The 25,334-nt window shown below is 39.2% G+C and overlaps 1 protein-coding gene across 1 annotated transcript in view; it reads left to right on the top strand.

Moving 5' to 3' along the window:
- Window positions 1-23,151, top strand: part of LEO1 (LEO1 homolog, Paf1/RNA polymerase II complex component) — a 107,127-nt gene extending 83,976 nt beyond the window's left edge. The window contains exons 10-13 of the mRNA XM_007479961.3: window positions 512-647; window positions 2,956-3,142; window positions 14,247-14,344; window positions 22,888-23,151. Of these exons, the coding sequence (XP_007480023.2) occupies window positions 512-647; window positions 2,956-3,142; window positions 14,247-14,344; window positions 22,888-22,992 (526 nt within the window). The 3' untranslated portion in view covers window positions 22,993-23,151. The remainder of the gene's footprint in view (window positions 1-511; window positions 648-2,955; window positions 3,143-14,246; window positions 14,345-22,887) is intronic.
- Window positions 23,152-25,334: the final 2,183 nt, after the last annotated feature.

Genomic DNA, 25,334 nt, shown 5'->3' with positions numbered 1-25,334 from the left:
TATCATGCTGTCTTAACCAGACCTTTTAGAACTTTACAATTAATTTCTTAGGACTTCTGAAATGCTTTTCTTAATGTGTCTTACAGAGATAATCTGTACTTTGTTATCTCAGTCCTCTAGCATCTGAGCCATTTTTGTTATTTTTCAATCTTTTCTTCATCTTGATTATCATAGTTGTGTACACTTAAAAAAACAACAACTATTTCATGCCTCCCTTTCCAGAAATCCCTCCACTTTACTTCCTCTAATCAGTTGTCATTAGGGCATATAGAACAGAAGTTCTTCCTCTCTTCCCCCACTCTCAGGGCCAGGACAGATTTAGAAATTTATGAATATACTAAGCAATAAAAAAAGTTTAAAAACTACTTCTTTATTCAAACTTATGGAATGGTATGTATTTTGCAGTTTGTTAATTTTTACAAATATGTTAATGTTCATATAATGAATATTGGTGATTAGCTTTTAGACACATTTATTAAGTAGTAATACATTTTTGCTCATTTTCTGACAGACCTCATTCTACAGACAGTGCCACACATAGGAAGATGACCTTGTCACTTGCTGATAGATGTTCAAAGACACAGAAAATTAGAATCTTACCCATGGCTGGTCGTGATCCAGAATGTCAGCGTACCGAAATGATTAAGGTACTTCTTGCCTTAGGTTTTTCCCATGAATAAAGATTCATTAAATAAGTATTTTTATTTACTTTCTCTTTAGCTGGCTGATGTCATAATTGTCTACTCATATGATCAGAAATCCCTAAGCATGGAAAGAGTGGCAATAATGACAAAAAGTAGCAAAGTAGAGCTCCAGTTACTTAAAAAAAAAAAGTTTGATTCGGGTTTTTGCCTAGGTAATATCAGCAGTTATTCAGTTGCATATTTTATGATGCGGTTGAAAAGACATTTTAATAGCCATAGCCATTTAGATCACTTTGGCACCTGCTTATAAAGTCAGATCAAAAGGGTTGAAGAATTGAGAAAATTGGAAGAAATTAAGAAAATGCTCCTTTTTTTCATTGCAGAGGGGAGACTTTGGGTGGGGTAGATTTTTGCGTATTCTATCAGAGATGGGTTACTTTGTGTGAGGAATCTGCGGAATGGTCACATTGTTGCAGTGTGGATTTATTTTGCTAAACTGCTTTAAAAATCTTTGTGACTAGGGATGACTTCCTGGTTGTTTTGTATGTGTTATATAAGTGAGAAGTGGTTGGAAATGAAGGTGATATAAAAATCAAAAGATACCGATAAATTAAATAATGGTAGAGAGTCTCATTAGATATTGGATAAGATAGAATGGAGACCATAGATGGAATTATGGCTAGATCAACACTAATTAGTTGGTGATTGGAATGTATTAGATTAATTTATGATGGTATGCTTTTCAGAATTCCAAATTTGTAGAATTCATAAATGGGTGCACAAATTGTCTGACAAGATACCCCTAAAAGACAGAGTTATTGTGCTGCTAGCTTATCTTTTCTGACAAGCAGAATACAGTGTCACAAACATTGTCTTCTTTCTTACTCTGTCAGGTTTGTCATTTATTTCTCAGCTATGTTTTCTATAGAGTGTCCCTTTTTTGGGAAAGAGTTTTACAGGAAAAAGAAGAGGGAGGATTCATCCAGGTGCAATGGCACCCTGCCTCCAGTCTCATTGTCAGCTTAGTTTGCTGGTTCTGTCTCCCTCTGCCAACTTTGTCATTTTTATTCTCTTGGATACCTGCCTTTTTGTTAAACCCTCCTACTTTGTCCTCAGAGGCAGGTTCAGCCAAGCCAGATATTGCCATAGTGTGATTATGAAATCAACATGCAAATCCATAGTTTTCCTTATCTAGAATTGGCCATAAAATCTCGAGTTTTCTATGTAACCTTCTGAAAAGAGGATAGAATCCATGCAGGAGTAATGGTAGAGATCTCCTTAAAAGTAAATGGCATATGATTGTCTTGGGAGTTCCTTTTCCTTGTTTATTTTTTTTTTAAACCTTTACTTCCTGTCTTAGACAGGAAAGACAAGGGTTGACAAAAGAGGATAAGTGATCACATATAATTGTCTGAGGTCATATTTGAATGCAAGTCCTCCTATTTCTAGGCCTGGCACTCTCTCTACCAAGCCATCTAGCTTGTTCCTCTTTCCCTTATTTTTCAGAGTAGCTTTGGTAGGGATTTTTATAGTTAAGCTGGAAATTATCTAATTTGTCTCCAAGTCTTGAAATTAGGGTATATTTTTTAAGATGGTTTTTAGTACAACTAAATTCTGCTTAATTAAAAAAAAAAAAATATATATATATATATTGCATAGACTTTAGTGTAATAATGGATTTGTACTTACATAAACTGGCTCCCACTAGTTGAAAAAGGAAGGGAAGTGCTATGGAGAATAAGACACCTGTACATATCTCTTAGTTCTTAGGAATTCAATCATTACAACTAATTAATGAAGTGAAAATAAAGCTTCATATTCTAATTAGATACCTACCTGTGTTTCCCATTACTAGTGGCCATTAGCTGGAATGACATGTGAATTGAAGGGCCCAGACTTATGATCAGTTTGTAGTTTCTAGATAAATAAATCTCATAACAGTTCATCTGATGCTCCAGGATGGCTAAAATGACCTTTTCTGCTTCAAGGAGTAAGCTTAGGGAATCTTTTGCATGTTGTTATCTTTACTGGACTCATCGCCATAACTTGGAGGAATCTGTACCTGCCAAAGAATTCCTGAAGAATATTGCTGTGTAGGTTCTTTCCAGTCTAGATAAGTAATATATTTCACTTACCTCTTTACATTTCCCTTCTGTGACTAAAGAAAAATAATCGTTATATCTGGTTTAACGAACAGAAAAAAATTACTTAATAATGGGGGAAAAAAAGGATTTTTAAGAGCTCAGAAATAAATGAAACTCATTATTTGTAATGTATTTAGTCAACTAATGATATTTGATTTCCTTGACAGAAAGAGGAGGAACGGTTAAGAGCTTCCATTCGTAGAGAGTCTCAGCAGCGAAGAATGCGAGAGAAACAACATCAGCGAGGACTTAGCGCAAACTATTTAGAACCAGATCGTTATGATGAAGAAGATGAGGGAGAAGAGTCAATTAGCCTGGCAGCTATTAAAAACAGATATAAAGGTGGCATAAGAGGTGAGTTTTAGATGTTTTAGATAAAACTAAATGAATTGAAATTTTAATTGAAATTAAATTTTGGCATTTTAACTTGCACACTATGTAATTTGAATCCCCACGCCATGGAAAATCATATCTTTTTCAAGGATTAATGAACATTTTATCTTGAGGCCCAAAAAGTTCTTCAGGGAACAAACCATAACCAGACTTTAAAATAAGCATGTAGTAGGATAATTAGGAACTTTTTTTTTAATGGCAACAACTTTTCTTTCTACTTAATTCAGTAAGTATTCTTTAAGTCTGCTGCATGTCAAGCACAGTGCTAGGCACTTGGAATACAAATACAAGATGGAAAAAGTTTTTTATTCTACTGGAGAGAAATAGCTTATCCACTGATAAGTACTTGATAGGAAGTAAATTTGTGAGGAGTGGGAGCAACCATGTCTAGGAAGATGATTTACAGATCTGCTTGCCCCATTGTCTTGCCTGACCTGACCTCCAGGCTTACATTTCTGTCTGCCTATTGGATATCTTGAACCACATATCCCATAGACATCTTAAATTTAATGTGTCTAAAACTGAACCTATTTTCTCTTCCAAACTTTCCCGTATTCCAAAATTTCTTGCCAATTCTGGTCAGCCAGGTTTCCCACTTAGATGTCATCCTCAACTCTTTTCTCCCGCTTGCCTTTTTCAATCTGTTGCCAAGTCTTCTTGTTTTTACTTGCCTGACATCTTTCATATACTTCCTTTTCTTTTTTTTTTTTTTTTTAATCTTTTTTTTTTTTTTGCATTCTTTCTTTTTTTTAAATATATTTTATTTGATCATTTCCAAGCATTATTCGTTAAAGACATAGATCATTTTCTTTTCCTCCCCCCCACCCCCCATAGCCGACGCGTAAGTCCACTGGGCATTAGATGTTTTCTTGATTTGAACCCATTGCTTTGTTGATAGTATTTGCATTAGAGTGTTCATTTAAAGTCTATCCTCTGTCATGTCCCCTCAACCTCTGTATTCAGGCAGTTGCTTTTTCTCGGTGTTTCCACTCCCATAGTTTATCCTTTGCTTATGAATGGTGTTTTTTTCTCCTGGATCCCTGCAAGTTGTTCAGGGACATTACACCGCCACTAATGGAGAAGTCCATTACGTTCGATTATACCACAGTGTATTAGTCTCTGTGTACAATGTTCTCCTGGTTCTGCTCCTCTCGCTCTGCATCACTTCCTGGAGGTTGTTCCAGTCTCCATGGAATCCCTCCACTTTATTATTCCTTTGAGCACAATAGTATTCCATCACCAACATATACCACAGTTTGTTCAGCCATTCCCCAATTGATGGGCATCCCCTCGTTTTCCAGTTTTGGGCCACCACAAAGAGCGCAGCTATGAATATTTTTGTACAAGTCTTTGTGTCCATTATCTCTTTGGGGTACAGACCCAGCAGTGCTATGGCTGGGTCAAAGGGTAGATATTCTTTTGTCGCCCTTTGGGCATAGTTCCAAATTGCCCTCCAAAATGGTTGGATCAGTTCACAACTCCACCAGCAATGAATTAATGTCCCTACTTTGCCACATCCCCTCCAGCATTCATTACTTTCCTTTGCTGTTATGTTAGCCAATCTGCTAGGTGTGAGGTGATACCTCAGAGTTGTTTTGATTTGCATCTCTCTGATTATAAGAGATGTAGAACACTTCTTCATGTGCTTGTTAATAGTTTTGATTTCTTTATCTGAGAACTGCCTATCCATTTCCCTTGCCCATTTATCAATTGGAGAATGGCTTGATTTTTTGTACAATTGATTTAGCTCATTATAAATATGAGTAATTAAACCTTTGTCAGAGGTTTCTATGAAGATTTTTTCCCAATTTGTTGTTTCCCTTCTGATTTTAGTTATATTGGTTTTGTTTGTACAAAAGCTTTTTAGTTTGATGTAGTCAAAATTATTTATTTTACATTTTGTGATTCTTTCTATATCTTGCTTGGTTTTAAAGCCTTTCCCCTCCCAAAGGTCTGACATGTATACTATTCTGTGTTTACCCAATTTACTTATGGTTTCCTTCTTTATGTTTAAGTCACTCACCCATTTTGAATTTATCTTGGTGTAGGGTGTGAGGTGTTGATCTATTCCTAGTCTCTCCCACACTGTCTTCCAATTTTCCCAGCAGTTTTTATCGAATAGTGGATTTTTGTCCCAAAAGCTGGGATCTTTGGGTTTATCGTATACTGTCTTGCTGAGGTCGTTTTCCCCCAGTCTATTCCACTGATCTTCCTTTCTGTTTCTTAGCCAGTACCAAATTGTTTTGATGACTGCTGCTTTGTAATATAGTTTGAGGTCTGGGACTGCAAGGCCCCCATCATATGTGTTTTTTTTCATTATTTCCCTGGATATCCTTGATCTTTTGTTCTTCCAAATGAACTTTGTTATGGTTTTTTCTAAATCAGTGAAGAAGTATTTTGGTAGTTCAATGGGTATGGCACTAAATAGATAAATAAGTTTGGGTAGGATGGTCATTTTTATTATATTGGCTCGTCCTATCCATGAGCAGTTAATGTTTTTCCAATTGTTCAAGTCTAGTTTTAGTTGTGTGGCGAGTGTTTTGTAGTTGTGTTCATATAGTTCCTGTGTTTGTCTTGGGAGATAGATTCCTAGGTATTTTATTTTGTCTAAGGTGATTTTGAATGGGATTTCTCTTTCTAGTTCTTGCTGCTGAGCTGTGTTGGAGATATATAGAAAAGCTGATGATTTATGTGGGTTTATTTTGTATCCTGCAACTTTGCTAAAGTTGTTGATTATTTCAATTAGCTTTTTGGTTGAATCTCTAGGATTCTTTAAGTAGACCATCATGTCATCCGCAAAGAGTGATAACTTGGTCTCCTCCTTGCCTATTCTGATACCTTCAATTTCTTTATCTTCTCTAATTGCTACTGCTAGTGTTTCTAGTACAATGTCAAATAGTAGAGGTGATAATGGGCATCCTTGTTTCACTCCTGATCTTATTGGGAATGCATCTAGTTTATCCCCATTGCAGATGATATTAGCTGTTGGTTTTAGATATATACTGTTTATTATTTTTAGGAATGACCCTTCTATTCCTATGCTTTCTAGTGTTTTTAATAGGAATGGGTGTTGTATTTTATCAAAGGCTTTTTCTGCATCTATTGAGATAATCATGTGGTTCTTGCTAGTTTGCTTGTTGATGTGGTCAATTATGTGGATGGTTTTCCTAATGTTGAACCAGCCCTGCATCCCTGGTATGAATCCTACTTGATCATGGTGAATGATCCTTCTGATCACTTGCTGGAGTCTTTTTGCTAGTATCCTATTTAAAATTTTTGCATCTATATTCATTAGGGAGATTGGTCTATAGTTTTCTTTCTCTGTTTTTGACCTGCCTGGTTTTGGAATCAGTACCATGTTTGTGTCGTAAAAGGAGTTTGGTAGAACTCCCTCTTTGCTTATTATGTCAAATAGTTTGTATAGTATTGGGGTTAACTGTTCTCTGAATGTTTGATAGAATTCACAGGTGAATCCATCAGGCCCTGGGGATTTTTTCTTAGGAAGTTCTATATACTTCCTTTTCTTTCCTCTGTCATTGCCCTTTTGAGAGATGATGAGAAGGGCCTTCATGGCCTCATGACCAGACAGATGCATAGCCTTCTGGTTGATCTCTTTTTCTCAAGTCTCTCCTCACTCCATTTCACCCTTCACTCAGCTGTCAGTGATCTTCATAAGGGTGGGTCTGACATGACCCTCCCTCATCCAGTAACTTCAGTGGCCTTTCATCACTTCCATGATCAAATAGAAGATCCTTTTTGGCTTTGAAAGCTCTTCATAGCCTTGCCTTCTCCTGTGTTTCCAGCATTCTTATATCTTGCTCTTCCTTCACTCTGGGATCCAGTCACACTCCTGTGCTTGTTATTCCTCAAGCAAGGTCTCCCTCTCTTTGCCTCAGGGCATTTTCATGGGCTGTCTGTGCCTAGAATGCTCTTCCCTCACCTTCACCAGACTTCCTTTGTAGCAACTAACGTCACACCTTCTGTAAACCTTTTCTGGGCCTCCCTAACCTTGGGGCCTTTGTCCCATCTGATCTTGTCTGTCTGTCTGTACTCAGTTATTTGTATATTGAGTTCCTGGAGAGCAGGGACTGGTTTTTGTTGTTCTTTGTACCCACCCACCTCCCCCCGCCCAACCACCCACCCCCAGGGTTTAGCACAGGGCATGGCTCATTGGAACTTCATAAATGCTTGTTGACTTGGGGAAATCACATGTGTACCCTTTTCATGTTACAGACAAAAGAGTGGTTTCCATAAACTGTGAAAATAATTTTTTGTGTCTTGATTTATATCAAAAATAAGTGGTCGCCATGGGAATTAATTCCCAAATATGAAATACCCAAGTCAGCTGGGTTTTATGGAGATTTTAATTAATACAAATTAAGGAATTAAAGAAAGGGAGAGAAACAGAGTAAGATGAAATAATAGGAAAAGGGGTTGGGCCTAGGCCAATGGCCTAGGTCTTTCTCCTTAAGAGAGAAAACTTAGTCTTTAATTACTCACCACAAGATCCTTCTAAGCAAAACTCTAGTGTTCAGAGAGACCCTCCAGTTTAGCTCAGGAAGCTGAACTAAGTTCAGCCACTGAGAGAGAGCCCCTCCAATTCAGGTATCAAAAGCTGACTCAGTTCAGAGGCCTTCTCACCTCTTTTAAAGACAATTTTCTCCTATGTCACCTCCCCTAAGTTTTCACATCTACCAAAATCACAGTAGACGTTTTCACAGTACTGACCATTCTTAATTCACATCTTCTTTAGTTCACAACTTCTCTGGGTAGACTAAAACTTCACATCTCTTTTGTTAAGGTTGTCCCTTGAAAGTTGCCTGACCTTTTAGTGATTAATTTGACCTTCACAGGTATTTAGCACCTTTTTGTATTAGATCTAAAAATAGACCTAGCTTAAGGGCTTGGCCTCACTAAAAGTATGAGTTGGGGACTTTTTCATTGTTCAGTAAGGAGTTTTACAACTTTATCCTCCCCTAAAGTATGCCTAAGTATGGGTGGAGTAATTTTAAAGTTCTCACATACATTCCTAAGTACCTCTATTGTTTAAATGGGGAATAGCCTAAACCAAATGTTTTAAGGTAAAGTTTGAGCAGCTTTAAGATTCACAATCCCCCCTGATGATCATTGGGAGACTAGTCTCCCCGTTGATCATTTAACATAATCATCTTGTAGTCCTAAATGCACTTCTAACTACAGATTCATACAATATTCAATTTCCTAAGAGGAAATTTGAGTAGTTAGGGAGGAATAGAAAAGAAAGAAAGCAAAAACAATGTTTTGCTAGGCGCATTGACAGAAAGCCAAATTAGGGGCAGTCCCTTTGGCAATAATGTGTGCATTTACAGTAAATGTTGAATCAAACATCAGTTCAATCAACCACACCCAAAGTTCATTCTTGATCTTCTTGATGTAGTGTGGGTTTTTGGATTTTTGGATTTTTATAAAAATATATAAAAATACAATCTCAAACAAAAAATCAAAAATCTTGGATTTTAAATTAAAATGCATTCATGGACTAGGTTCCATTTTGAAAAGTAGTGATTTTTTATTTTTATTCCTCTGTGATTCTGAAGTAAAAGAAGCTGAATCAAATCAGATTCTAACTTACTTTAAAAAGTAATAAATCTTTACCTCTTCCTTCACCTCTTTATTACTTGTAGCTCCCCTTTCTTTCTACAAGATTACTGTTTTTTTATCCATATACTTCTCCCCTGTTTTTCCCTTGCCCTCCATACGATAGTTTTGATGGGTTCAGCTCTCACCCATAACCCTGCATGTAGCTTCACACAGGCTGCTATTGCTTTAATGAATTGTGCTCCTTCTCTTTAAAAATGTACACATAAATATGTCTCTATATAGCTCATTTTAGGCTCTTGTTTTTAAGGACCCTTTTTTTCCTGTAAAGTGAAATACAGTAATCACAGTGAAATTAAAAAAAAAAACAATCATTTGTGATTTTTTGTGAGAGAAATGAAATATTCAACTTTTCTGATTTTTAGATTAAGAATAAGGAGTATGAAACCTAGTACATCTAGCTAATACTAAAAAATGTAGACTAGAGAACTAAGATCTATTTTGTGACCAGTTAAAAGAGAACTGAAGTGGGAAGGAACAACAGGATGAGAGAATAGAAAGTTTAATAGCCTTTGAGGAAAACTTTTTTTCATGTATATTGCCATTCAATTCTTCATGGACATCAAGAATATGTTATTAACTGTTGGTTTTTCTTTTTATTTAATTTTAATACGCAAACTTAAATTTTTTCCTCAGTTCCAAATTCTCTATAGTTTGGGAGAACTACTACCACCAAAACAGTCTTTCTCACTTTCGGATAACAGCAATAATTCGGAAATTTTTTATTCATATCAAGTTTAAATTTGTATCTTTGGAATTCCCTCCCCCAAGCAATTTACCTCCTTGGTCTTCAGTTCAACCAGAACAAGTCTAATTCACCTTCCATGTCTCTTCAACTGGAAAGCAGCCATTTCCTACTTAATTCTTCTTTGCTTCAGGGATAATTTTTCATTGGATACTCTGGCACCAACTGAAACGCCTTCACCTTAGTGGCCACTGTCCTCTGCATTCTGTTCAGTTTTGAGGTTAATTTTTTCAGAAAATCTAGCGGTTGAGTCAGCTTTTCACTCACCATGTGTTAGTTCAAAGGAGGAGATTTTAGAACAGCCTTAACAGGGACAGGGTCTCATTCCACTCCACTCTGAATTGTTTCCAGGCTCCACTTCCAAAAAATGAAGAACTATCTCTCACAGGAAGTGACAGCTCCTAAGATGCTTCTTTTGTGTCACTTTCTGTTGTCTTCCCCTAATTTTATGTCTACCAATCACAGTTGAAGCTTTGCTTTAAGACTGTCCTGAGGCAGTTAGTTTAATTCTGATTTCGTCACCCACTATTGCACACGTTGGTCATGGACCTCCCACTTAATGATTAAATGAGATGTTTACACTTTGGTGATTAGATCTAAAAATGGGCAGATCTCCATACTCAACTTTTAAGTAGGGTGTTTACACTTTTGGTGATTAAATCTAAAAATAGGCAGTGGTTACAATTTTAATCTTATAATCCATGATTATAATCATGGGAGAGTTAATTTTAATTTTCATAGTTTTATCAATGTCCTTCCTAAAAGAGCTTTTGCTTTAATGAATTGTGCACCTTCTCTTTAAAAATATACCCATAAATATCTTTCTGTATAGCTCACTTTAGGCTCTTGTTTAGGGACCCATTTTTTCTGTAAAATGAAATACAGTATACTGAAATATAAAACTGAGCACCACATTGCAGATACAGTCTGGCCAAGGCAGAGTACAGAGTAATTAATGCCCTCTTATTCCTCGATGCTCTGCTTCTCAAAGCAGTCCAAGATTTTATGAGCACATTTTGGAGATGCCTTATTACAAAATTGACTCATTGAGTGTGTCCACTAAAACCTCCAAATCTTTCTCAGATCAACTTTTTCTAGCTTTCCCTTCCAAGATCAAACATGTGTTTTTTAAGATTTAAATTAATATGCAATAGCTCCAAGTATTATATTTATAAAGTTTATTAATAATCACTTGAAGTAGAAAAAAAATAGAAGTTCAAAGTAAACCCATGTGAGTAACTTCTCCTGCCCGCTTCTGCCACTGCAATCAGGGGAAAGAGAGAGAGAAGTGGGGCTACAGAAAATATATCTTCCTACATTAGCATGTAATATAAGAATGAAAGTGGGATGCTGGGAATTTAAGTCCTAGGGAGCCAATTCTAATTACACAATCCCTCTGTGATTCCCTTGGAAAATGAGCATGTAGAAATCTCCCAGATTTACATGCCTAGTTTCCCCATAGAATAAGTACACATAATCAACATATATCTCTAAAGGTTTTGAACCAGAGGGACATACAATATTGTACTTTCTAAGGGGAAATTACAATAACTTGGGGATAAAAAGGAAATAAAAGAGAATAAAACTAATGATTGCTAGGTACATTGACAAAAAGCCAATTAGGGGCAATCCCCTTTGGCATAAGAGTGTACATTTAAAATACATGTGTTCAATCCCCCACAGTTCAATATCACTGCATCCCCAAGTTCATTCTGGATCTTTTGGTGCAGTGTGAGGTTTCAACAGGTATCTCCATGGCACCTTCTCCAAATAGTTCACTTTCTAGGTTCAGGAAAGTAACAAGTTTCTTACCCTAAAATTACTCTCAAACAAGAAAAAATTTTATAAACCTAAAATTACAAAACAGTTATAAAGTCCCCCTGAGGAGGGTGTTGACCAACACATGGATCACCCAGGGATACATGGCAGAGTTATGAGGTATGTGAATCAATTGTCAAAAGGAAGTTTAAAACATTAAAAAAAAACAGAAGAAAAGAAGAAAATAATAATTAAATAGTATATAAAAATTCTGAGTAAGCAAGAATAAGCCCATAAGAGGTCCTTGAATCAGGGTCTAGTAAAGTGATTTATGCCCCACCAGACTGTAGGACCATTGCAGCAATATGCACTTACCCAATCAGCAACCAGGACATTGCAACCAGAAAATTGCTACACTATGAAAGGCAGAAAAGGGACTAGATTTTTGCAGCAAATGGGAAATATCATTCCCTGGTCTGATTTTACCTTCACTCTTCGAGATAGGGGAGTCAAAATGGCCGCTAGACTGAGGTACTTTGAATCTGGCACAAGGAAATCCTTCGTCTGATGTCAAACAACTGCTTCCTTGAACCCCAATTCTCCGTCTTGGCGCAGATTCTCATTAATTCCATTGGGATTGGTTGGTCTCCTTGACCTTGTGTTTTTTGGCCCTGTATAATGGTTCTTTTGTGATCCCACCTCCTGGAATCATTAATCAAAGTCCCATAAGATTTAACTATCAATGACAGGCTTCCATAGTCTAAAGCTTTTGGCTATGCATTAATATTAGGGCTAATGGATATTGTAAACTTATATTAGTGCAAAATCAAAAAACCATTAATACTGGTAACGTACTTCAAGTACAAAAAAATGAGAGAAAAAAGAAAACTCAAATACTCTATTGTACATGCAAACAAAAGCAATAATAAAATTTTTAAAAATCAAAAAATATAGTTCACAATTAGTGACACACTGTGTTTGCCCAAGGTGAGACACAATACAAAAGTTTCTCACCTCAACATGAGATCCATTTCCTTTTTGACTTGGCCATGAACCACAGTGTGAGTGTACATAATTTCTTACCAGGTAACAGTTTTATAAAAAACAGTAGAGGGCACCTGGGTGGCTCAGTGGATTGAGAGCCAGACCTTAGAGACAGGAGGTCCTGGGTTCAAATCTGGCCTTAGACACTTCCTAGCTGTGTGATCCTGGGTAAGTCACTTAACCCCCATTGCCTAACCCTTGCCACTCTTTTGCCTTGGAGCCAATACACAGTATCCAAGATGGAAGGTAAGGGCTAAATAAATAAATACATACATGCATAAAATAAAATAAATAACAGTAGTGCAACCACCAATGGACATTCAAGAAGTGCCAAAATCCCCCAAACCACGAGAGCCCATTTAATGATAATAGCAAAACAAACTCGCTATCATTAAAATTCACATGAGTTACTGTGTGACATTTAAAAAACAAAAAAAATACAACCTTTGAAGCTCATGGATACTTGTCACAAGTTCTCCAGATCTAGCCAATCTCTCAAACGGGTACAGATATTTCTAACAAAGCCTATTATTGCCATCATTCCAAAATTTGGTGGGAGTACCCAGAAAAACATAAACCTCTGTACTGCCAATGAAAACCTTTTGGGTCTAAAATGTCACCAAGAATCTAGATGATTTTGGTGGAAGGGTAGAGTAAGCTGAAGAGTACAAATATAAAAACCATCCAGAAGCCAGTAGGCTACCTGGGAAATTCTTCCTCTCAGGAGCCATCCAGAGGTACCATGCCCCCTAGGAAAACCTTCCTACCTCCTGTATGAGACTATTGTATTTCACTTCAACTACTAAATGGATCTTTTGTTACAAATAACTCAAAGGCAGGCAAATGACCAATCTGAAGTAGTGGTGCTCCTAGATATCTTGAAAAATCACATGTGAAGATCCCTTAAAATCTTTAGGTTTAAATTCTCCAAAGGTTGTATACAGGTTTTAAGCAGTTTGATGGAGTCCATCCATCATCATCTATGACAATTAACAAAGGCAAAAAGGCACAAAAGGCTTTATAGGCAATATGTGACCTCGACGGATCTGGTGACAAACCCAGTATCCATAAGGACTTATGGCCTAGCCATGGAAAGGGTTTATCCAAGGAGACTATGGGCTTTTACAATGGTATTTTTTCCAGTCCAGTCATAGGGGAGGTACAAATAAAGATAATGTAACAGAATATATAGCTAAATAGTCAAAACACAGTTGCTGAAAATGACACAGGGTAACAGAATAGTATATATTGGATTAATATATGAACTTAAAAACAAAATTATATCTTAAATCAGACAATCAGCAAATATAATATATGTGACAGATGTGAGCAATCAATTCAGAAGTCCTTTTCTCCAATTCTGATAGCTGTTACAGAGGCTTCTTCACTATTTGGAGGGGAAGAAACTGAAACAGTTAGCAATGGAGTCTGAGAAGCTAAAAAATTCACCTCCAGACTCTTTAAGGTTCCTTCCCCTCCTGAGTATCACAATCCATCTAGATTCCTTTGGTCATATTTCTGGGGTTCTAAACTTTAGACTTCTGGTCACCATAATATAAGATTATAATTAATATGCCATAACTCCAGGTATTACAATTATAAAGTTTATTAATAATCACTTGAAGTAGGAAAAAAAACCTAAAAGTGATACAAGTTCAAACCTAATTATCTTACCAAAAGTAAACCCATGTGAGTAACGTCTCCTGTCTGCTTCTGCCACTTGCGATCAAGGGAAAGAGAGAGAGAAGTGGGGCTACACAAAACTTACATCCTCCCTATGTTAGCAAATAACGTAACAAGGAAAGTAGGATGCTGGGAGTTGAAGTCCTGGGAAGCCAATTCTAATTACACACTTTTAAATGATTTCACTTTTGTTTTCAGAGGAACGAGCTAGAATTTATTCTTCTGATAGTGATGAAGGATCAGATGATGACAGAGCACAACGTTTACTTAAAGCAAAGAAACTCACCAGTGATGAGGTAAGGCTTATGGTAACTTTTTTCCTTTGTAGGTAGTGGTGGTTGAGACTTTATTCTGGAGTAATATTAGAATTAAGAGGCAACAGTGTGGCTAGAGGTTTTGTCATCACAACAACTCTGTGGCCATGGACAAATCTTTTAACTTTTCCTTGTACCTCAGGTACCTTAGTATCACCACAAATCAGAGAATGTTTCCAAGTAAAGGATTTTCTGTTTTGGGACAGCTGAGATGGTTCAGTGGACAGAGAGCCAGCCTAGAGACGGGAAGTCTTAGGTTCAAATCTGACTTAGATACTTCCTAGCTGTGTGACCCTGGGCAAGTCACTTTACTTGCCTAGCCCAATGATGGTGAATCTTTTAGGGACTGAGTACACAAACTGCACCATCAGGCCACATGTGAGCCCCCATCTTACCCCAGATGGGAGGGAGGAAGCACTCCCATTGGGCTGCTGGACAGAGGGGCAGATGCTGTGAGAAATGTCCTTTTATTTTTTGGATTAAAGCTAATAGGCTGTGGCTGCCAGGAGAAGTAATATATAGAGCTAGAAATTCAGGTACTGCATGTCTTCTACTCATAGCACAGGAGTAAAAGTGTCACCTTGTCATGTGACTGTAAAAGGAATAGCACCAAGGTATTCTTTTATTTCCTAAATTCTTTCTACTGCATTCCAGGCACTTTTGAATGGTTGGAGAGTATTGCCACATGAATTTTAGGTAATTTCCAGGCATGTTTCCTCTGTCAGTTTTGGTGACTTACAATTCTAGTTGAATACACATGGGCCAATAGTTGATATAGGAAGGGAAGCATTCTGTAACACTTGCTGTGTGCCAGGCACTGTGCTAAGCCCTTTTTTACAGGAATTATCTCATTTGAGATGAAGCAGGTTTGGAGCAGTTGGCATGATAGGAAGGGGAAAGCATTGAACTAGAAGTCCAAGGGCTTGGTTTCAAGTTCTAGCATGAATCACATAATCAATCTGAACTTAATATACTCTTCTGTAAAGTGGGGACAATAATAGTCTTACCCCATAAGATTATGATCAGAATCACATGAGATAATGTATGTGAAAATGTTTTTAAACTGTAGACAGAATGTTGTGTCAGTGTTTGTTGTTTTTTCCTACAGCACAGAGATGTAGATGTTGTTCTAATACACATATATTAAATGTGCCTTTTTAGTTTACCCAGTTCATGCTCCCATCTTTCTTTTCCATTGTTATTAATTGGGAAATGTTGTGAACAGCTTGCCTCTCAATTAAATGTGTTTTGAGAAATTTCCTTCATGGTGTAAAATTTCCACAGCCTGTCTGTTTTTAGAGTATGAATTGTATAATGCAATGTTTCCAAAGAACTAAGAAGTGACATCTTGGCAGAAATTGATGGATTGGCTTGGAACAGATTTGTTTTTCATCAGGATGAGGAAGTATCCTAATGGCACATTTACAGTATGCTGAACAGTTGGCAAACAGGGCCCTTATCAAATAGACAGATGCTATTTGGTTGACAGCAGGCAATTCTGTGAATTAAAATGGAAAGGTAGTTTGTAGCTAGACCGCCTTATTCCTAGGACATGAAAAATCACCAACTGGTCATTTTATTGTGTTGTTGTTTTTTTTGTAAGCCAAAATAAGGATTTAAGGGAAATGGCTTGAGTCATTAAGTCATTCTTTTTCCACTCAAATTTAAGGGCCTTTATTTTGTAGGTACCTGCATTTTGTAGCCATATTTTCTTGAACAAGATCACGTTCACCTTAGCAACTGTACTGCTGTCAGTGCTACTCTGTGAATTTTGTTAGCATGTATGCTTCCGGTGGGGGCTTTTGAAAAAGTTCAACAAGCTCCCTTGGAGTCCAACTTGAAGCCACCAGAGTAAGAAATGAAATGAAACCATTGGTAAGAAAGGTTTTCCATTGGACAGTTGAGCTTCTATGAATGTGTGGCTCTTTGCAAAGGTTGCTGTGAGCTGTAAGGAACCAGTCACAAGGGGGGCAAACCAGCAGCGCCAGCCAGTGACTGACTCAGAACAGAGGGATCAGGACTGACTGTTGCTGGGCTTTCTAGGGTTAACTTCTGCATGAGTGGCATCCATGTGAGCCTGACTGCCTTTGTGGTCCTGTCCTTGCTCCCATAATGTTTTTCAGAACAGGTTGTGCCTAGACCAAGTACTGGCATTCTTTTCAGAATTAACATGCCAAGACTCTGATTTAAGGTTTCATGTGCCAGAAACCTTTTAGAGATTTTTGTGGAATTTTAGCACTATAAGGACATCTCCGTTTGAACATTTAAAAGCTTTTGAAAGTAAATAATAGTCTGTAAAGAATATAAGGTTTTAGAAAATAACCTTTACCCAAAATTAAATTAAAATGCCTTTTTACCAGTTTAGAGATGGTTCTTATCCCTCCTAGTCAAGAGGAAACAGTGGCAGGTGGAAAGTGAGTCACATGGCAAGACTCAGATTGCCAGCCACAGTCCCCACCCCCCCCACCCCCCACCTCCGTTTTGCATCATCCAGGCCAGTACACAAACAGGAGGCCACCTGGCAGGTAGCTTTTTACTGTCACCAAGTGAGAAATTGGGAAGGATTTCTTTTTTTAGTGATTGGACCCCAAGATTCGTGACTTTTCAGCTTCCCCTTTGTCTGTTGTGTCCCTCCCTGCAGTGTTTGCTATACAAGCAGTCAGACACATGAAAATACAACTGCTTGACTACACTGAGGCGTGTCTTAGAGAACAAGCTGTGTGTGTAATAGCCAAGTTACAGATTTCTCTCAACATAGACCTGTTGATAGATTTATATCTATCTAAAAATGTGTTTTTCTACCTAATATCTCACTGTAACTTTCTACTTTCGATTAGGAGGCAGAGCTGTTTCCCTCGTAGAGCAGATTGAAACTGAACTGAAACCTAGTTCAGCAGAGTTAACATAGTCTCTATCCACAGAAATTCTTGATTCTTCTCTTGTCCTAGATGGTAGATGGTTGTTTGTCCTAGATGGTAGATGATTATTACAGTGGGGGACATTGTAAGAAAGCCTACATTTTTTTTAATGAATTTTTTTTTCCAGATTACATGTCAGTACAATTTCTTAATATTTGGTTTCTGATATTTTGTAATCCTTGTTGTTTCTCTCCCATCCACTCCTCTCCCCTTCCCTGGAAAGCAGGTAATAAAGGTTGTAGATCTATTATCATAAAATCTATTTTTCCATGTTTGCCATGTTGTGAAAGAAAACACATTGCTTATACTAGACACAATTTCATGGTGGAAATAAAATATGGTGTGAGTCAGTTTTCATTTAGACTCCATCTGTTCCCTCTATGGAGTTGGATATCCTTTCTTTGGTCATGAGTCTCTTGGAGTTGTCCTGATCCTTAAAAGCCTACAGTTTTGAGAGAATAATTTAGGTTGTGATATCTCAGCAGGTAGAAAAGGGATGAGGAAACAGGGATGAGGAAACTGTGAAAGGAATCTTCCTCTGGAGATGCTCAGGAAAGGGGAAGTTTAAGGTGGAAAAAGCTAACAACTGATCCTTCCTGGGTTTGGTTCACAGTTCTTGTTACTCAGGCTGCCTCCCTCTTGCCTAAAACACCCTAAGCAGTTGCTTGTGTTCATGGATGGCAAGTGTTGAAAGATTCTAGGACAAACCCCAGAGGATCTCACTGAGGCTTAGGTGGATCTTGCCTCTACAGTGGGTTTTCAGAACTTTGACTGACTATATGAATGAACAGCCTATTCTCATCCTCCTTTGCCTTCACTTCATTTCACACATTTCCATCATCAGGAGCCTCTTAACAGTATGAGGATCCAAGTAGGAAGATTCTCAAGTATTGATGCTGATAACAAAATATGCTATTGCCCCATCTCAAGTTGTTTTGCAATGATATCATTAATAATTCTAATATTTTTATGTTGTCCAATGGCTTCATCACACCTTCCTACACCTTCCTCTATTCCCAAGCTTGTCACCCCTTAGTTTCTTCCCTCTGTGATTTGCCATTCCAGCATATACATACATATATATAGTAAAGTTTGCAAAACACTTTACGTAGATCTCATTTTATCCTCACAACAACCCCAAAAGGTAGGTGCTGTTATTATCCCCACTTTACAGATGAAGAAACTGAGCCAGGCTACAGTTAAGTGACTTACCCAGTGCCACACAGCTAATAAGTATCTGAAGTGGAATTTAGACTTAAGTTTTCCTGAATCCAGATCCAGCATTCTATCTCTAGGGCCACTTAGCTTCCTCATTCTCCTGGCAGAAGCCTAAGGTGTACTCTGTAGAGACTCAGAGGACCAAGTATGAGAAGACGCCCATCTCTTCTCCAACCAGTCTCTTACTCTTCCTGGCAATCTGTGAGGAATCCCTGCTTCTACCAGAAGAACAGTAATGGTGCTAGGAGACAAACGACAGAATTCATGGTAGACTCCTTGATGTAGATTCACATTCAGGACGGGCCCTCCTGTGGTGTGGCACGTCCCGTCCTCTAGGCCAGGGTTCAGAGTCCTCGCTCCCCCTGGGATTGGTCCCACTTGCCTCACACTTGGCAGTAAAGCCAGACTTCACTGGTATCCAAAAATATTCAACAAAACCCTAAAGGACAGGTGTTTGTTCTCTGATCATAAGGATGCAGGAATAGAAGAGCGGGACTTCTTAATGACTTAATATCAAAACCCTGCCTTGAGCCACTTGAATCCTTGCTTTGTAGTCATTCTGATGGTGGCGATTATTCATAAAATAGTTGTTGGACATACCTTGGACCGTCTCTTACTTGGCTGGAGGGGTGGCTTAGAAAGTATACCTGACTGGCGCACCAAAGAGGGAAGAGGCTAAAGGGTGACAAGCTTGGGAATAGAGGAAGGTGCAGGAAGGTGTCATGAAGCCACTGGACAGCATAAAAATATTCTTATCCTTTTCCCCTCTTCACAGAAAGGGATGTATGGGAGTCGGTTCCTTAAAAACCTTATCTTTGGGGGTAGGGAAAGAGAGCTAAAAGGAAGGTTTTAGTAATCCCATATTAAGCATTTATTGTTGGACTTTGGGTCAGTCAGAAAGTAGCTCTCTTTAATATGTTAACTGCCCCTTGGGAATTTGGGGTGTGCCTCTATATAAAATAAGGAAATGGGGTATGCCTGTAATACATTTTTCTTTTCAGAAGTATATGCAAGAGGGGGCAGCTGGGTAGCTCAGTGGATTGAGAACCAGGCCTAGAGACGGGAGGTCCTAGGTTCAAATCCGGCCTCAGCCACTTCCTAGCTGTGTGACCCTGGGCAAGTCACTTGACCCCCATTGCCTAGCCCTTACCACTCTTCTGCCTTGGAGCCAATACACAGTATTGACTCCAAGAGGGAAGGTAAGGGTTAAAAAAAAAAAGAAGTATATGCAAGAGACATTTTTTTTCTTCTAACTTTTTAGTCTGTTAGTTGGACCAATACTCTTAGAATCAACTGCAGATGTGAATGTCTAGAGCTGGAGGGTAATTAGAGAAGATCTAGGCCAGCCCCTTCATTGCATAAGTGGAAAAACCAAAGGCCACACTGGTCAAGTGATTGGTTCTGCTTATCTGGGACTCTAGCGCCTGGCATTGCAGCCCTTTCTCCTCCTGCCTCTGGCCCAGGCGTCTGACCGCCCTCGCTCTTAATAAGAAATCCAAGTACAAGGTTCAGCATGTTAGAACTTAGAAGCGCCATTCAGGCACATTAGGTCTGAGGAGGCTTAGGGCGCTGCAGTGACTAGATTAGTCTGTGGTCCTGCCATGTTCAGCATTAGAGTGGAACAAAGGTCTCGCTTGACTGTATATTGTTGCCTCCGGCTGCCCCAGTCTCAGCCCCACGCCTGGCCTGCCGCCATTTTTTGCTGCCCAACCTAACTAAGGTTGTCTTAAATCGCAGGTCTTGTAAAGGGACCTACCGTAAGAGGGAGGAGGGCCTTTGGTGGTAATTACTTCCTTTGAACTTGGTTCTGGACAAGGTTTCAGCTTTATGATTTAGACTTAACTAGGTGTGGTGAAGTACAAACAAAGCATTGATCCTGAGGGACCGGCCTCTCCCGCTCCTCTCCTGTAATTGAGTCTGTCCCACCTTCTGTACGGGCAACTAGAGGGACAACCTGCTATTTTGAGGGTTTCATATTATTTGGGCTATTTCATCATTGTCATTGCAGGGTCTCTAGCCCAGTGCCTTATGCATAGGTGGTTGGAAGTTTGTTGAATTAAAATTTAAGTTTAGAATTAGAGCAGAAGGGGAAAGGCACCAAAGGACTGCACACCCCTTGCTCTGCTTGTTATGTGGACCCCTTGTTAGTATTTATGGGAGGCATGATTCACACAAGGTGGTAATGTGTGGTTGTGCTATTTGCATTGATGAAGCTAAATCGATAAGAACACAAATAAAGGGAAGCCAGCTAAGTGGCTCAATGGATTGAGAGTTAGGCCTGGAGATGGGAGGTCCTGGGTTGGAATCTGGACCCAGAAACTTCCTGTGTGACCCTGGGCAAGTCATTTGACCTCCATTGCCCAGCCCTTAATGGCTTTTCGGCCCTAGTTTGAGAAGACTCTCAGAACGGTTCCAGATTTTGCTGCTACTAATCACCATGTTGGCTCCTTCCCTCTTACTCTTCTGCCTTGAGACTAATATAGAGTATTGATTCTAAGGCATGGAAGGTAAGGGTTAAAAAGAAACAAATAAGAATGTGGAAGTATTAGCATATTCATACTTTAAAATGAAAACAATGCTCACTGAAAATACGCTATAATTTAGATGAATGTGTAGTGAGCAATATCGCTGGTCATTTTGTTGCATTTATATAGTTAAGTTTTGAAAGGAAACATGAAATAGTGAATATAGAGTATGCTTTAAAGATATGAAGACCTGAGTTCAAGTCCCTACTCTGTAAGCAATTTACTTAACCTTTGAGTGTTCATATGCTGAAAGTCTAGGCAGTTCATTAGGATTAAGTTACAGAGAAGATGCAAACAATATGCAAATCTGCATGTAGAAGGAATTTCCTTTTCTGAGACTCCCTTATATCAAGGAAATCACCAGTTCCATCTCTATTGTTATATTATAGTTGTGAAATGTGTTTTATTACATGTGCATCACAGTCTGTCTACCTAAACATGAAAAGATCACTATAATAACACATACAAAGAGAAGAACACACACACACACACACACTCTTTCTCCCTCTCCCTCCCTCTCCCTCCCCCCTCTCCCTCTCCCTCTCCCTCTCCCTCTCCCTCTCCCTCTCCCTCTCCCTCTCCCTCTCCCTCCCTCTCACTCTCCCTCTCCCTCTCCCTCTCCCTCTCCCTCACCCTCACCCTCACCCTCTCCCTCTCCCTCTACCTCTCCCTCTCCCTCTCCCTCTCCCTCTCCCTCTCCCTCTCCCTCTCCCTCTCCCTCTCCCTCTCCTTTTCTCTCTGTTCTAGGTTTGGCTCCGAATGAAACATTATTAGACATGAACTTGTTCTTCCCATAGCCCCAAACATACTGCCTTGTTGTAGCTTTAAAAATCTATGCAATGAAGCCATTGATCAATAATGTCCAAAAATCTTTTTAAAATTCTGTAAACTGAATAATAGAAAGGATTCAATATCTCAAATTCCAAAAAACAAACAAAAATGTTAAGGAAACATAGACAATGTGTTTTAATCTGGTAGTTCTCTATTTGCCTTTGAAATCTTTATAATTTGTAATTAACTGTCAAAAGTACTTTTACTGCTTCTCCATGTGAAGATTTTCCAAATTGCCATTGACCTTTTTTCATTTTTTGGTGGTTGGGGGAACATTATGCCCTTTGAAAAATAATTTCAGTCTTTCATTTTTATGCATTGTTTTCACATTAACCAGAATTGTCCATGCTCATAACAAGGATTTATTTTTTTAAAGAAAAAACATTGCCAAAAATAATTTTAAAAAAGTAACATCTGCAGAGTTCTACATCCTCCCATCTTTGCAAAAGGAATGGAGTGCCTGACTTAGTATGTGTTCTTTGGAGCAAACTTGGTTATAATTTCTCAGAGTATGTGCTCGTAAAAAATTAGTTTAAGAGGTAAAACAAAACTTTCATTTGATTGATTGAAACTCAGCCTTGTACCCAGAAGACCAGCAAGCCACTTAATCTCTGTGTGCCAGGCAAGTATGAGTTATAAACCATGGAGGAGCTGAGCTGCCAGTCTACATCACAGAGGAGTCACAATGGGAAGTTCCTCAAACTGATGAAATTCTGACTTTGGGACAAAACAACAAAGGGTGCATTCACCGGCAATAAGTTGGTTCATGGAGCAGCTGGGTAGCTCAGTGGATTGAGAGTCAGGCCCAGAGATGGGAGGTCCTGAGGTCAATTCTGGCCTCACACTTCCCAGCTGTGTGACCCTGGGCAAGTCACTTGACCCTCACTGCCTAGCCCTTAACCACTCTTCTGCCTTGGAACCAATACACAATATTGATTCTAAGATGGAAGGTGAGGGTTTAAAAAAATTTTTTTAAATAACTCAGTTCATAATTTAGGTTTAAATTTATTTTATTTTATTTGTGTCTCTTTAGGAAGGGGAAACTTCTGGAAAAAGGAAAGCAGAGGATGATGATAAAGCTAATAAAAAACACAAGAAGTATGTGATTAGCGATGAAGAAGAGGAAGATGATGACTGAATTTCATGAAATGGGAGTGCATTTTCTATGGATTGTACAGTTATTTTATAACAGATGTAACATGATGAAGTTATTTTGATTAAAATGAATTGATATGCTTTTTGTGTAATTTAGTGTGAATAAAATCTGTAGAAGTAAGTTCTTTGACTTAAGAAACAAGAGCTAGTGGTACTGGCGTATTCCCTTGGCTCATCCTCCCGGTGGGAGGGCTCCGAATGTAGGTTGTTCTCCCTTTCTGCCCATCCTCGAAACCATTCTCACCATGCAAGCCTTCACCAGGTCGTCCTTTTCTCGGGATGCCTTATCTGAAAACAACCTTTTCCACTCATGATGCTCTTCCTTTTTCTGGCTCTCTCCTTGCCTGTTGTCTGTGTGCTTATTAAAGAGTCCCTGCGCCCAGTGAGCTTGTGGTAGCGTTCACTGTTGTGTCCCACACATACAACTCAGTGATCGCTTGGAGAGAGAATACTGCAGGAAGAAGGCAGACAGTGAACGTTAGGCCCCTCCTATCTACCAGGCGCTGTGCTAAGCTCCTGGGAGGCGAGAAGGGCCAGGCCCTGCCCTGTCAAATGGGGGAGACAAGCAGGCAAACTGAACTGGAAATAACGCAGAAGGAATGTCCTCTTCAATACGGGCTTTTAGCTGGAAGCTCGTAGGGGGACATGAGGAGGGACAGCATCCTCGGCATGGACAACAGCCAGGGGAGATGTTGGGCTGAGAAATGGAGAGGATCCGCCGGAGAGTTAGGCAGAAGGAGCTGGAAGGCAGGAGGAGGCTTTAAGGGCTTTGAACCACAAAGGAGACATTGCTGCTGGTTTCGATTTGCACTTCACTTTAGGCAATCAGTTTGCTGGCTCCCTGGAGGATTGGGAGGGATTCGAGGCAAACTGACCCACCAGCAGGGGTTGGAAACTATTTTCCAAATTTAAGCTTCATTTTACCCACAACATTTTTGTCTCGGCGTTTACTGGGACACCATGAAAAATGTTTTAAAGGGTACCTTCCTAAATACAAGGGCCAGTGAAGGCCCAATTTGTAAAAAGCCCTATATTGTAAGGGGTAAATTTAGGGGGTTTTGACTGAAATATAAAAAATTGGTTGCCAGATATTTAATTCAATCCCAATAAAATTACTCAAGACAGTTTAGGAAATTTATGGTGGTTTAATTAATATAGAGGGAAGGCATTAAGAAGAAGAGAGAAGGAAAGGGGTATAAGATTTCTCTGGCCTAGCCTAAGCCAAGGGAGGTACAGAGAACTCGGGCACGAGGCCTCCTCAGAAGATTAAAACTAACTCCGCTTCTAAGAGAATAGTGTTTTTGGAAAGGTAAAGGAAAAGGGAATCAGCTTAACCCTCGAGAGAGCTCAGGGAAGATGACAACTAATCCATGCTACTGAGCTTCTCCCAGTCACCGCATCAAGGATGCTCACCGCCAAACATAGACAATAGCTGCAGCCCCGCCAAAACGCCTCTGCCGCCCCCAAAAAAAGCCAGAGCCATCTCTCTGCAAAAAGAGCTCAGAGAGAGTGTGACACGAAATATATAGACCGTTTTTTTACATCACTTCCTGTGTCTCACATGTAGCAATGTTAGCTTAAGCTTGACTTAGGACTGCCCAGGGGGTCTGTCAGTTATTTCTTATTTGTCACTTGCTAGCACATGTCTGTCAGGCCATCCTTCTCAACGCATTTCTTAAGTAGGGGTGTATACATTCCTGATTGCTAGACTAAGCAGGGTGGAGTAAATCTAAAATTCACATTATGAAAAATTTCCAGGTTTGTAGTGAGCTTTAAAAGCAGATAGACATTTAGATGTGAACCTGTTCATGGTGGTCTTACACTAAACCCAACCCACACAACCTTCTCTAGGACCTGGGCTGTGCACCCAGTTCCAGAATAAAGATAATGACTGGCGGTGTAGAAATATTTGGTTCAGAAGATTAGCTGAAAAGGGAGCAAGTTCATAAAAGTGAATTCTTGTCATTTGAGCTTCTGGAAGGGGGAGCCAAGATGACTGTGGAGCAGGAAGAACCCATCTCTTCCCGAGAAGGATCTAGAAAATGGAGACAGTCTTGCCTGGGAGGTTCTCCCCAGTCACAGAAATTTATTTTCCAGCCCAGGTTAGCAGGACAGACAGCTCTGCACATGTAGAGGTAGAGAAGGGTGGCTCATCAGGAATGGCTGGGCCAGGCACTCCAGCATGAGGCTGAGAGAGGGCGAGAAGTGGCCCTGGACATGCCTGACCTCTACAGAACAGACCAACGAGGCCACCTGGGCTGTCATTCCAGAATGAGTAAAGGGTGGAAGAACACATGTGTCTGTGTCTGAGCGTGTGTGTTCTGG

The sequence above is a fragment of the Monodelphis domestica genome, chromosome 1, assembly GCF_027887165.1.
Source record: "Monodelphis domestica isolate mMonDom1 chromosome 1, mMonDom1.pri, whole genome shotgun sequence".
NCBI classification, from domain to species: Eukaryota; Metazoa; Chordata; class Mammalia; order Didelphimorphia; family Didelphidae; genus Monodelphis; species Monodelphis domestica.
Note: the sequence above shows the minus strand (reverse complement) of the source record. Positions and strands in the feature narration are given on the sequence as shown.